Source organism: Trichosurus vulpecula, chromosome 7, assembly GCF_011100635.1.
Source record: "Trichosurus vulpecula isolate mTriVul1 chromosome 7, mTriVul1.pri, whole genome shotgun sequence".
In the NCBI taxonomy this organism is placed as follows: Eukaryota; Metazoa; Chordata; class Mammalia; order Diprotodontia; family Phalangeridae; genus Trichosurus; species Trichosurus vulpecula.
In genome coordinates this window covers 69059244-69071571 of record NC_050579.1, presented here as the reverse complement: position 1 = coordinate 69071571, position 12328 = coordinate 69059244, and the positions used below count along the sequence as shown (strand labels likewise).

General features: G+C 35.3%; 1 protein-coding gene across 3 annotated transcripts in view; it reads right to left on the bottom strand.

The window, feature by feature from the left end:
• Positions 1–12328, bottom strand: part of COL11A1 (collagen type XI alpha 1 chain) — a 280750-nt gene that overhangs the window by 109085 nt on the left and 159337 nt on the right. For all 3 annotated transcript variants that reach the window (XM_036766931.1, XM_036766932.1, XM_036766933.1), the window contains 5 exons: positions 11874–11927; positions 10502–10546; positions 10302–10355; positions 10154–10198; positions 4004–4057 (listed from right to left, as the gene is read on the bottom strand). In XM_036766931.1, coding sequence (XP_036622826.1) covers positions 4004–4057; positions 10154–10198; positions 10302–10355; positions 10502–10546; positions 11874–11927 — 252 coding nt within the window. The remainder of the gene's footprint in view (positions 1–4003; positions 4058–10153; positions 10199–10301; positions 10356–10501; positions 10547–11873; positions 11928–12328) is intronic.

Genomic DNA, 12328 nt, shown 5'->3' with positions numbered 1-12328 from the left:
TGGATGAATAAATTAGGAAAGGCAGAGCAGAATATTTATTCATCCACTTTGTGGCAGAATAAATACACAGTATGTAGGGAGAAATTGTTCATATTACTTCCTATAATGAATGGTATGAGCAATACCATAAGCCTGTAAAGACTTTTTGGATTCAGTTTTTGCTCTTGTCAACCCATATACTTCATGGATTCAAATTATATGTGCAGCAAAACCAAGGCTCATGAACTAGGAGAAGAGGGATTCTCAAAATTCTTGGAACTATCGTAGCTACAAGTTGTGGTTGAACCAACCAGAATAGGCTATTTAGACAATGTTTTGATTAGACTAATAGCTGCTTTGGGGTATGTGCAAATGAATTATATAGTAGGACAGCCTGGAAGTTACGGACTGAACTATTTTGCAAATGTATGCAGAAACCATATGGTTTGTGAGAAAGAGTTGTTAAAAGATTTAGAAGTTCATGAAATCACTTCTTCTTTGATCTCTACTATTCTCATATAGAAGGGATCAAAGAAAATTTCATGGGATTTTATTATATTGATGATGAATATTATGGTCAATGGAGGCATAAACAAGATTTATGCTCAACAAAGATGTTGCTGTCATAAAGGAGCTAGGTGGTGCAGTGGATAGAGTGCTGGCCTGGAGTCTGGAGAACGTGAGTTCAAATTCAGCCTCAGACCCTTACTATCTCCATGACTCTGGGCAAGTCACTTAAGCCTGCTTGCCTCAGATCCTCATCTGTAAAATGAGCTGGAGATAGAAATGGAAAATCATACCAATATCTTTGCCAAGATAACCCCCAATGAGGTCACAAAGAGTTGGATACAACTGATAATGATGGAACAACCAACAACAAAAAAGCTGTCATAAAGGATGATCAGCACATTATTCAGTTGAAAGAGGGATTGCCTCTAGAGGTTCTTCAGATTCTTCTGTTAGCAGATGATATAGAACATACGGCATCAAGTCCAAGGACATTTTAGAGCATTCTACTAATGATTTAGTAGAATGAATCTGATGATTCACTGCCACTCAAGATATGGGCCTAAAAAGTATATAAAGAATACATGTTGTTCAGAGTAGAACATGTTGGATGGACAAAACAGAGCTGGTTCATAAGTCCACAGATCTTGGATAGAAACTGAACAGAGATTTGCTCTAGAACTGGACAGGAAGAGAAAAATGAACTAGGCTGCATTTTAGAAACTGTGTAGTAATTTAATGACTCCAAGCTTGTCCTTGAAACTAAAGCCAATGTTTTTATCAACAATCTTACGAAGAGACATAAGATAACAGTATTTGAAGAAAAGTAGTTGGTCCCCCATAAGCCAGTGGAGAAAAATAGGCTAAGAGTTGGTAGATGAAATATATATCCTGAGTCTTCTCTAGGGTTGAGGTAATCTTATTACCTGGCTATTACCAGGGTGTAAAGCCTAGTTTTAGCAGTGAGCTCCACCTAAGCATGTATTTTAACATAAACAATAATACCAAGCTGTTTGGCAGGCAGTCAAGATTCCAAATTTTTGTTCCTGAGAAATGGCACAGGACTTTTTTTTTAAGCAGCCAAGTACTTAAGGATTTTGACTATATTGTAATCTCATTAATTCAGGCCTCTCTAATGGAGATTGTGTGATGCCACCCAGGAGCCAAGCTGCAGTTTACTTTTGAAATGTGTCTATAATTACAGAGGATTATTACCATATTAATAAAGTAAACAAAACTGCAAGGGTGATGTTTCCCCACTTGTGAAAACAAACAATTTGCTGGCACTTCTGATGTATCTATTTACATCCAATATAAATGGGGCATCACAGAGTACTGCCTCAATACACATAATGATTACAGATTGTTCCCATCTGTCATTACAGGGAGAATCACAAAGCACATAGAGGGCTTGCCTTTCTGACTCAGAAAACCTGAGTTCTAGTTGTAACTCTGAAGCACATTGTCTGTGTGACCCCAAGCAGTTTATATTATTCATCACTGCCTGCTGTCCCCTTCCCACAGGAACTACAGGAATATAAATTGTACCTGGAATTACCTACGGCAAGGGAAATCAGAGATCCGCTTGCCTCTGCCCCTCCATTTCCCCCAAATAAATGAATCTGAACTTTTATTTGCTATATTCAATTAGTTAGAATTACTATACATACATTAAATTAGCAATAGAAACTTCTTTAAAATTCTTATGTATTATTAGTAGAAATGGCATTGCATTTGGACTCAGAGGCCCGGGGTTTAATTTCCTGCTCTGCCACTTAGGACCTACATGACCTTGAACAAATAAAGTGACATCTCTGGGCTTCAGCTTCTTCATTTATTAAATGAGGAGTTTGGACTACATAGTTTCTTAAGTTCCTTTAAGATCGAAATCTCTGATGCCATCTGTTATTGCCAAACAAGTGATCAAGATATTTAGCCTCATCGGCTCTCAGTTTCCTCATCTGTAAAATGAATCAGAGATGCCTTTTGGGATGACTCTGAGCTCTAAATCTATGATCCAATGAATTAGAATAATCACCTTCACTTATACCCTTCAGTTGTCATTCTATTGTCACTGAAGGATATCCTTAAGAGAAGCGAGTCCATCAACACCCTTTAGGTCATGTTGACCTTAGATAACAACACTCCAAGGATGAGAATAAAGACATCAGTCAATGAAGTATTGGAAACTATTGTACTGGCTAAAGATGGATTGAGTTATCCCCATTACAGCCTTGGAACACTATTCATCCCTAAAGGCACTGAGAGAGAAAGACAAGGCTGACTATCTGCAGTTTCCAAGAGGAGAGATAAATCATGTTCTGGCTATCACGCGTTTAGTTACAGCCAGAATCATCCAAAGGACTTTAAACATCACAAGCATTGTAAACTATTAGACAGCTGAGAGGTTAACTGGAAATTCTAGCTGTCACCAAGACAGAATAAAAGGACAATATAGATAACAATGGGATGTGCCTCTTTCTGTTTTTCTCTGAATATCAAAAAAGGCGGGGGATGGGGAGAGTGCTTTTTATCACTGTTAAGAATACAGATCACGAAAGTAGTCCAAAGAGTGCTGGATGCTAAATAAAGGCCTGAGATCATTTATATAAGGAATCAGAGAACCTAAAGGTATCCTCTCTTCTCTGTTTTACACATGATACACTAAGTAACCTGGAGAATATCTAATTTTAAAACTATGCAAGTAAGTGACTCTTCATTGGAGCTCATGTTCTAGTCATGTGAAATGGAAAAATATCACCGAAGGGAAGAATTGGATTTGCAGGCAGGCGCTCTGCACATTTTTTCAGTGTAGGACCAGGGTATGAAACACAGGATAGCTCAGGGCACTTTCAATAAAGTAAGAAAAAGTTCAATGTGACATCAACAGGATGAGAAGAGATGAGGTTATTTTAGCAGCAATCCATCAAGGCCTAGCAATTTATCCAGCATACAACCCGTCTAGAACTTAGAGTCTCTGAAAGTTGCCTGAGGCTCAGAGGTTAAAGGACTTGACCATGGTCACACAGCTATGAAATGTCAGAGGTGAGATGAGAAATCAGGTCTTCTTGAAGGCAAGTATAACGCTTTTTCTGATATGTGGCACTGCTTCTTTTTTTGCCAATAATAGTTTATAATTAATTCAAGGGGGGAAGAATAGTTTTTCAGGAAAAGTCTTAAAGTAGGCACACTTAAGTCTTAAGTTACCACACTATGTAAAAAATTAACAGGATTTTTCAGTCCCCCAGGTACAGGGCTTAGCATTAGGAATTCCTATTTCTTGTTTTTTCCTTCAGAAGCAATCACTGTGCAATAATTACCAATGAAATTCACAGTCGTAAATTGGAAACATTTACAACGCACGCATTATTACTTGCCCTTTTGTGCTTATGTTTTAATTATCATTATTCCTTTGTGTTCCTTTTTGCGCATTTTAATAAGTGAATTTTATTAGCACTTGTAGATATGGGCTATTTAAAGTGAGGAGCAAAAGAAAAGAGAAGACAAAAATACTTACAGGAGGGCCTTTTGGTCCAGGGAATCCAACAGGGCCCTGGGGTCCTTGAGGTCCCTGAATTGGAAAAAAAAGGAAAAAAAGACAGATTGTTATTATTTCTCATATTGGTTCTGCAGTCCCACAGAAGGTAGTTACAAATGAGAAAAAGTCATTTTTGCATTGCACATGTTATCAGCAAATTGCAAACCTATTGGCAAGATTTTCTGCAGTCCATACTACCACGTCGGAAAGTATAATGGGGAAAGTAAAAAGCATGACTTGCAAAATGAGAGCTATCATTTGCAGTTTATTTCTAAAGCATTAATACCAAAAGGAATGAGACCAGTGCACTGTAGTAACAGAGCTGTGGAAACATAACGAGATAGGCTCTAAGCTAATCTAAAAGCAACATGGATTTATTTTCCTTGCTCCTCACTTCTATTATGTGCTGCGAATTACTTCCATATTCTTAACCTGAGGACACTGCAGGCCTTCGCTATTCATGCCAAACACTCATAGACATTTTTATTCTGAGTCAGCTGCTATTGGCATTTTACCATCCACTCGAGACAACTGTAAAATGGGGATCTTTTATTCTACAACTCTCAGAAACAAAGTTCTTTAAAAATTCACCTCCATGCTTCCAAATTAGCATGGGAGCATTTCTGAACAGTGCAAATAAATACCAGTTTAATATCATGGTCTGTGAAACTCAGAATCTCAGGTTGAAGGAGAACAAGCAACTCTACGGAGCACACTAGAGAATGCTTTCAACTAATCACTGAAGTCTTAAATATATCAACTTTGAAGATAGTTTATCTTAACTTATTGCTTTCTTCCCCTTCTGATATGAGTTGAACTTTCCTCACTAGCTATTTTTTAATTAAAATCCAGGAGTAATAGTGATGTTCAATATATGCCTTTAGAGTTACTTACTGTTGGTTTGGTATTTTAATGAACCATGTTTTCCAAAGCCTTAAAGAATCTTTGGTTTCTTTTAAAGTTAATAGGTAACAATTAGGCACTATAAATGCCTTCTTCTTTATGCTTTCTGAAGAAATGTGTATTTCTCAGGAAATTATAAATTCATGGAAAATATCAATTGGTATATAGCTTGTCATATTTTAAAATAAGCAAATTGTTCAGTTATGTCCAACTTTTCATGATCTCATTGGGGGTGTCTTGGTAAAGATACTAAAGTGGTTTGTCATTTCCTTCTCCAGTTCATTTTACAAATGGGCAAACTGAGGCAAACAGGGTAAAGTGACTTGCCCAAGGTCACACATCTACTAAGTGTCTGATGCCAGATTTGAACTCTAAAAAGATAGTCTTCCTGACTCCAGGCCTAGCATTCTATTACTGCACCACCTAGATGCCCTGTAACAGTAGCAAAGCTTATCCAACACAATAAACGAGCATTTCCTAAAGCAGGAAGGTACAAATAGCTGTATTTCCAGACTAAGCTCAGGATCTCTTGAGAATTTAGTGACCATATATTTTGTAAGGGCATGTGTGTTTGTATATGTGTATTGAGGGGTGAGGGTGGTGGGAGATCGTTTTCAGGATACACTGTACATCTGTAAAGATTATGTTACGCATCCAGAAAAATGCAATAAAAAACCTTTGGAGGGTTTTAGGACTAGATTTGTGGAAAACGATTGAGGATAGTGATAAAGCATTGCTGAAAAATTCATACAAAATTCAGGAATTATACATAAAATTGAACCAACTTGAGAATATTGATAGATCTAAGAGAAGTATTTGTAAATTGGGGGAAGATATAAATTGTTATAATTATGGTTTGCTATTATCCTAATAAAATTAATGGTAAACAAAAAACTGAAAAAAACCACTAAGCAGAAAATAAACATATAAAATTTTGAATAAAATTTAGAACTATGAGTAACAATATAAAATTATGTTAATTATTCATCAGTTATCAAAGGAAATGCTGTTTTTCTCTAATTTCCTAAACTTCTGTTATAATATTTGATTAAGCAAGATAGGTGGCATAAATATTAGAGTACTGAACAGGAAGATCTGAGTTCAAATCCTGCCTAATACACTTAATACCTAAGTGACTCTGGGCAAGTCACTAAACCTTTGAGTTCTACAGTTTCCTAGTCTGTAAAATGAGGGAATTGGATGCAATTGCTTCTAAGGTCTCTTATAGATCTAAATCTATTATCTTCTCTCAAATTCAGCTTCCTCATGTGCAAAAGGGATCTAATAATAGCACCTACCTACAACCGCAACATTCTAAGAATGAAATGAAGCTAGGTGGTGCAGTGGATAGAGAGCTAGGCCCAGAGTCAGGAAGACCTGAGTTCAAGTCCAGTTTCAGACATTTACTAGCTGTGTGATCCTAGCCAAGTCATTTAGCCCTGTTTGCCTCAGTTTCCTCATCTGCAAAAAGAGCTGGAGAAAGAAATAGCAAACCACTCCAGTATCTTCACCAAGGAAACCCCAAATGGGGTCATGAACAGTTGGACACAACTGAAAAACCACTGAACAATAACTGGATTATCAAATGAAATAATATAAAAGTACTATAAATGATATCTATTATTATTAGACATAACACTGAGTTACATTGAATTGGGTTGAAGGGATTAGATAGCAGACACTGTTCTATAATTTTCTATAATCTTTATTTCTTTTATTTCTTTCATATATAATATATTCTCTATAATTATATAATATATCTAATATATAATATGAAGATTTCTATCTTTATTCTTTCAATTAAGTGACATTTTTAAGAGAAGAAAAATACTAGACAGCATCAGTAACCACCAGCTTAAGTCCCAGCTTTGCCACTTATTAACCATGTGACTTTAGACAAATAACTTTGTGTTTTATGCCTTCATTTTCCTCATCTGTAAAATGGGGACAATATTTCTTTTTCCTCTCTCATAGATTTCTTAAAAAGCAAATAGTTTACATTGGGTTTGAACAGCTATTAGGAAAAGAAATTAACATTGACTTTGTAAAAAAAAAGATATGACAAAGAACATATGTCATGCATGTATGTACGTGTATTTGTGCGCATGCATGTGCGTAAACTAATGGAATAGTTGGGTAATTTGAGGTCATTTTTTGCCTTGAATAGAATGATTGAGAATGAAGATATTTATGTTGACCCAAAACCTGATACACAGGTGAGAGATATAAATATATGAGTTATATTAATGCTTTGTTGTATTGGTTTGGGGAACCAGACTCTCCACTACGGTATAGACTAAGCCATCTATTTTCATGCTCTTACTGTATGTACAGAGTTTTATTTTCAACATGTAGCATATCCAAATGAGTGAAATTATTTCTTTTTAAATGGGTTATACTTTTTATACTTGCACCAGAAATAAGTATTTTCATACCCAAGGCAATGGTGATGTGTACATTTCTGTCTCTGCTTTCCCAACTATATTTTATTATGAAATTATGAAATCTTAGATCTGGAAGGGACTTTAAAAATCATGCAGTCCAATCATCTCAATTTACAAAGCAAATAATGCTTACTAAGTGCTTACTACATGGAAGGATCTATACTAGGTTTGAGGAATACAACTGAAGAAAATATAATAGTCCCTCCCTTCAAGAAGCTTACATTCCTCTGGAAAGGGGAAGGCTGTTGGTAGTACATAAAATTTGTACAGGAGTAAGTGAATATACTATACACAGCAATCAAAATAACTTCAACATGAAAAGAGTGCTAATAATTGGGAGATGAGTAGAGTGATACCCGAGCTGTGCTTTGAGGGGAGCTAAGAATTCTACCCTGTGGAGGTGCAGAGGGAATACACACCAGACCAGGGGAACACTTAGGTGAAGCAGAAGATGGAATGGGATGTATGTAATGTATACTAGACTTCATTTAACTGGAATGGAAAATACTTGAAAGGGAATAATATGAAATAAGACTAGAAAGGCAGGTGAAGCAAGATTGTGGAAGGACCTTAAATGATAGCCGAAGATTATGAGCATGAAGAAAACAGAAGCACATAATAAGTGACTTGCTCCAAGGATTATATAGCTAATCAGTCAAGAGACAGTATTAGAACTCCTCTCAACTGTAAACCCACTATTTTTTCTCTCAAAAGTATTTAATGGACTATTATTTTGGTTATGCTAAATATAATATGAAGCTTTTAAAAATTTTTCATTTTTTTATATCTTCCTCTCAAAATTTAAACTGTTTTGCAGGATGCAAAATGGAGTCGATAAGATGGTTTTTTTTTTTTTTTTGCACACACAAATACAAAATCTCTTTATTTTCTGTATAATATCTCTGAAGAGAAAACAGTGGGTTTTCCTAGTTAATTAAATCTTTGATAATCAAAACCAGTAATATGCTCATTTTTCCCCCTGAACTTCAGCAGATAAGATGCATTCCATTTGGGCATTAAGAAAATATTGACTCTAACCTGCAAACTGGCAAATAGAATTAGTTTTGGAAAGAAATGAGGAAGTGCAAAATTCACCGGCTCATAGAGTTGAAAATTGTCAGAAAATAAAGCTTCTTTTCAAAAAAATCAAACTAAAGAAACATTTAATTCTTCATCTACTGACATTTTCTAGCTCATAGTTATGATTTTATCCAAATTAGACTGTCCTTTCCTCCTATCACCTCCTAGTTTGAGCTCTTTTTTGGGTGGACGTTTCATATTAAAGTAAATTTATTTTATTTTATAAAAATCTAAGTATTGGATTGTGATGAACCAGAAACAGATGGGTTTATACCTTTGATAGGTTGTATTAATTATTTCTTAACTTTAAAAGTGTTGTTATTAGGGTAAGAATTGGCAGACTATAAATTAATCTAGTTATCTAAAAGTTAAACTTCACCCAGTAGCAGAAGGCATGCTCACTCATCTGTAGTTAGCTCCATTGTGTAACAATTGAAAATCAATTTTTCTAAATAGTTTTTCTATTTACTGGAATAGATGCTTTATCTTGATTTCAATGTATATTGATTGTAGCTTAATGGCTAATGGTAGAATCTGTTTCACCAGCATAATCCTGCATGGCCAAAATGCATACTCAAATGAAATGCCCTGGAAGGTGATAAGGGACATCATGGCTTCTACAAGAATTTTCTAAACCATTAAGTATGTTTGGCTTGAGTTTGAGAAGAAAACTATAGCCCAGTTCTATATACAGTTTATCTCATTTTGATCTAAATAACAAATTATTCTGATTTACCTACTTTTTCAAATCAGTGCAATAAAGAACGAGGCATCACTTAACTGCGTGATCCTGGTCTTGAGGGAATTGGAAGGATTAGAACAGCAAGTGGTCATGGGAATTGAGTGAACCACACTGACTCCATCTTGTGACTCAATTCTGGAGCTAGCTCAGTTCTCTTTCTGTTCAATTATGGGTTTAGTCCAGTTTCTGTCTTGTGAAAAAAACTTCATTCGGTTGCGGGAATTGGGAGAAAACCTTATTGCATTGTTTGAACCTAATCCTGCTTGACTGGGAAGCTAGACTAATTCTGCTGTCTGTTTAGAGGCCCTTAACAAAGGACTTAAGTTATGCTGACCAGAAACCCAGTTAAGTCATAAGAACTGATGGAAGGAGCTTTCTCAAAATTATACATGTCAAGAAACCTATATGTCTTATCTGAAAACTAGCCCCATGTTGATCAATGAGTTAATGTTTTCATGGTCCACTGATTGAATACAGACACTCCGGGGGACTGGAACACCTCTTTTTCTGATTTCAGGGGATTGCACCTATTTACTTCCCCTCCCAACTTGGAAGGTCCCAATCTCTCCTCCAATTAGAAATCCTATCACCTAATCTCGTATCCTGATTATTTGTTTTCTTTAAATTAATTGGTCTTACTTGATTAATTGTTTTTAATGTATAAAAATCTGTCTCCCCCTGTATTTGGTGTCCTGCCCTAAGCTGAGGAGGTCTGGTCCCAATTTGTTAGGCAATTGGCATGCATTGCTTAATAAATCGATATGCTCAGAAGTTCAATCCTTTGTTTCATCAGTCATTTCATCTTACCCACCAAAATCTGTCTAATTGGACTGTAGATTGAATGTGTACATGTCATGCAGGAGCAGATTGCTCTGCCCATAAATGAGGAATTATACATTAAAAAAATAAAACAGAAACAAAAAAGTTCCTATCTATAGTATGCAGTTGAATCTTACGTACTCTTTCACCAGGTGGACCAGGTGGACCATCACTACCTGAAGTACCCTGAGGAAAGGGAAAAAGAGAAAAAAAAATTAATTTCACAACATTCCTTTCCTTGTTGGTTTCTGGTCTGAACCAGATAGCTAAAGAACACCTGCTACCTTACCTTTGGACCTGGTTTTCCTGTGGGACCCCTCGCACCTCTTGAACCTCGTGGCCCCTAAGGATTTGAAAATGAGATGGATGAGGCTGATCCAGTGATGAATATTTTTCAGAAGAAGAGTCAGTTTTCCCTTTAAAAATTCTCTCAAAATACTGAATTCCAAATGCAAATGCATGACCCATTATTTCAATGAAGGTACCTACCGTTGGGCCACGCTGTCCCCGGGGACCTGGTTTACCAGCTACACCCTGCCAAAGACAGTTCAAACGGTTTCATTATATAGTATATTACAGTGAATTACAGGTCTGGGGCTGAATGAGACACTATAAAACCCCCTCAAGACTAAGATGCCATTTTGTATCTATTTAGATCTTCTGCATTTTAATTTAAGTAAACAGATTTTTTTTCTCTTAAAACTGACCATCTCACTAAATTCACTAGACACTTTACAGAAGCAAGGTTGACTCATGGGAACCCTCTATTTACATTATTGCAAGATGTGCTTTTATCAAATACCTAAATGCAAGGAAACGTTGGGGAAAAGGGCACTATTGAAAAAAAGTTTCCGAATTGCAAGCCCAACACTTTATGTCAAGTGTCTTAAAGGGAGTTAAGGGGAAAAGTGAGAGATAGGATTTGAATCCAGGAAAATTATAGACTTAGTCTATTGCCTATGAAAATTAAAAAAAATGGAGTGTAAATAAACAGAAAAACAGACCAGAAAATCTAATATGAATGTTATTCTTTTAAGACAAGAAATCCAAATAAGGAACATCAATAAATAGCCAAACTATTATTGTATAGTTCACCCAAATACTGTGTTTTTAATGAAGAATCTCAATTTGTAGTAATTTTTAAAAATTTCTGCCAAATACATTTACCGCATATCACTGCACAAATTTTACCACATTTGGTACATATTGTATATTTATTTTTATTAAACCCCTATGTCTGTTTGAGACAATAATCATTATTCTTTTATCTTGGAGACCAAAAGAAGTTGAATGATGTTTTGGCTTCATTGGTTTGGTAGGGAAAAACAAAATGGAACTTCTTTCTAAAACAAGTCTAAGGGGGTAAGAATAGAGTCAGCTGAAATAATGCTACCTTTCAAAAACCTTGTTTAAAGTATAGTGACTTTTTAATTGCTAATTGTAATGAACTGGAGGCATATCAATGAGATACATTACTTCAGTGTTACTTCATGCCTACCTAAACAGTTCTCATCTAAGGTTTCCAAGACAGTCTTTCACTTCTGATAATTTTACCAATTTTCTAAAAATATGATCAGTCTTTTTGAGGTGAACTTCAGAGATAGCAGGGCAATGACCTTCCTAACCTATGTCTTACAGACATAATCTTTGAAGAATATTTCTAAGAGTTTTTCTCATCTGCTTTGATAAACAAAATTTTGCAGCTTATTATCATTAGTTTATTTGTGCAAATAGTACAAGTTTCCCATCCTATTTGCTGCCTTCTGGATTTGCATAAACAAATATCTGACACAAGATCATCCACAAAACTGTCAGTATAATTATATTTAAATATATGTGAAAGGATTCTTATACAGCATACCCTGGCACCTTTCTCTCCATTAGCACCTGGGAACCCTGGGAAACCAGTGGAACCCTATAAAAGAAACACATGTTAAAAATTAATTGTAAATGCTTGGTGATAATTTCAGCTATATAGTCTATCTTTAATTTAAAACAAAATAAGCATGAAGAAGGATGTTATACTTAAATCAGATAATTTTTTCAAGACACAATACAGCTTTGGTTCATATATTTTAAAATAAGCTTACCATAATACTTGAAATTCTGAATGCATTAAAACATCAAGAGATAAAATGAATTTTAGCTTTCACTTCAAAAGTAAAAACTGATCAAATAATACATTTCCCCTAAGGTAAAACCACTAATAAAAGGAAAAAATCTTTGACTGTGCCAAGATTTTTTTGAGGTATTAATTCTACATTGTTCCTTTAAGCTCTGTGAATAGATTTTTCTTTCATTCTTTATAAATTACTT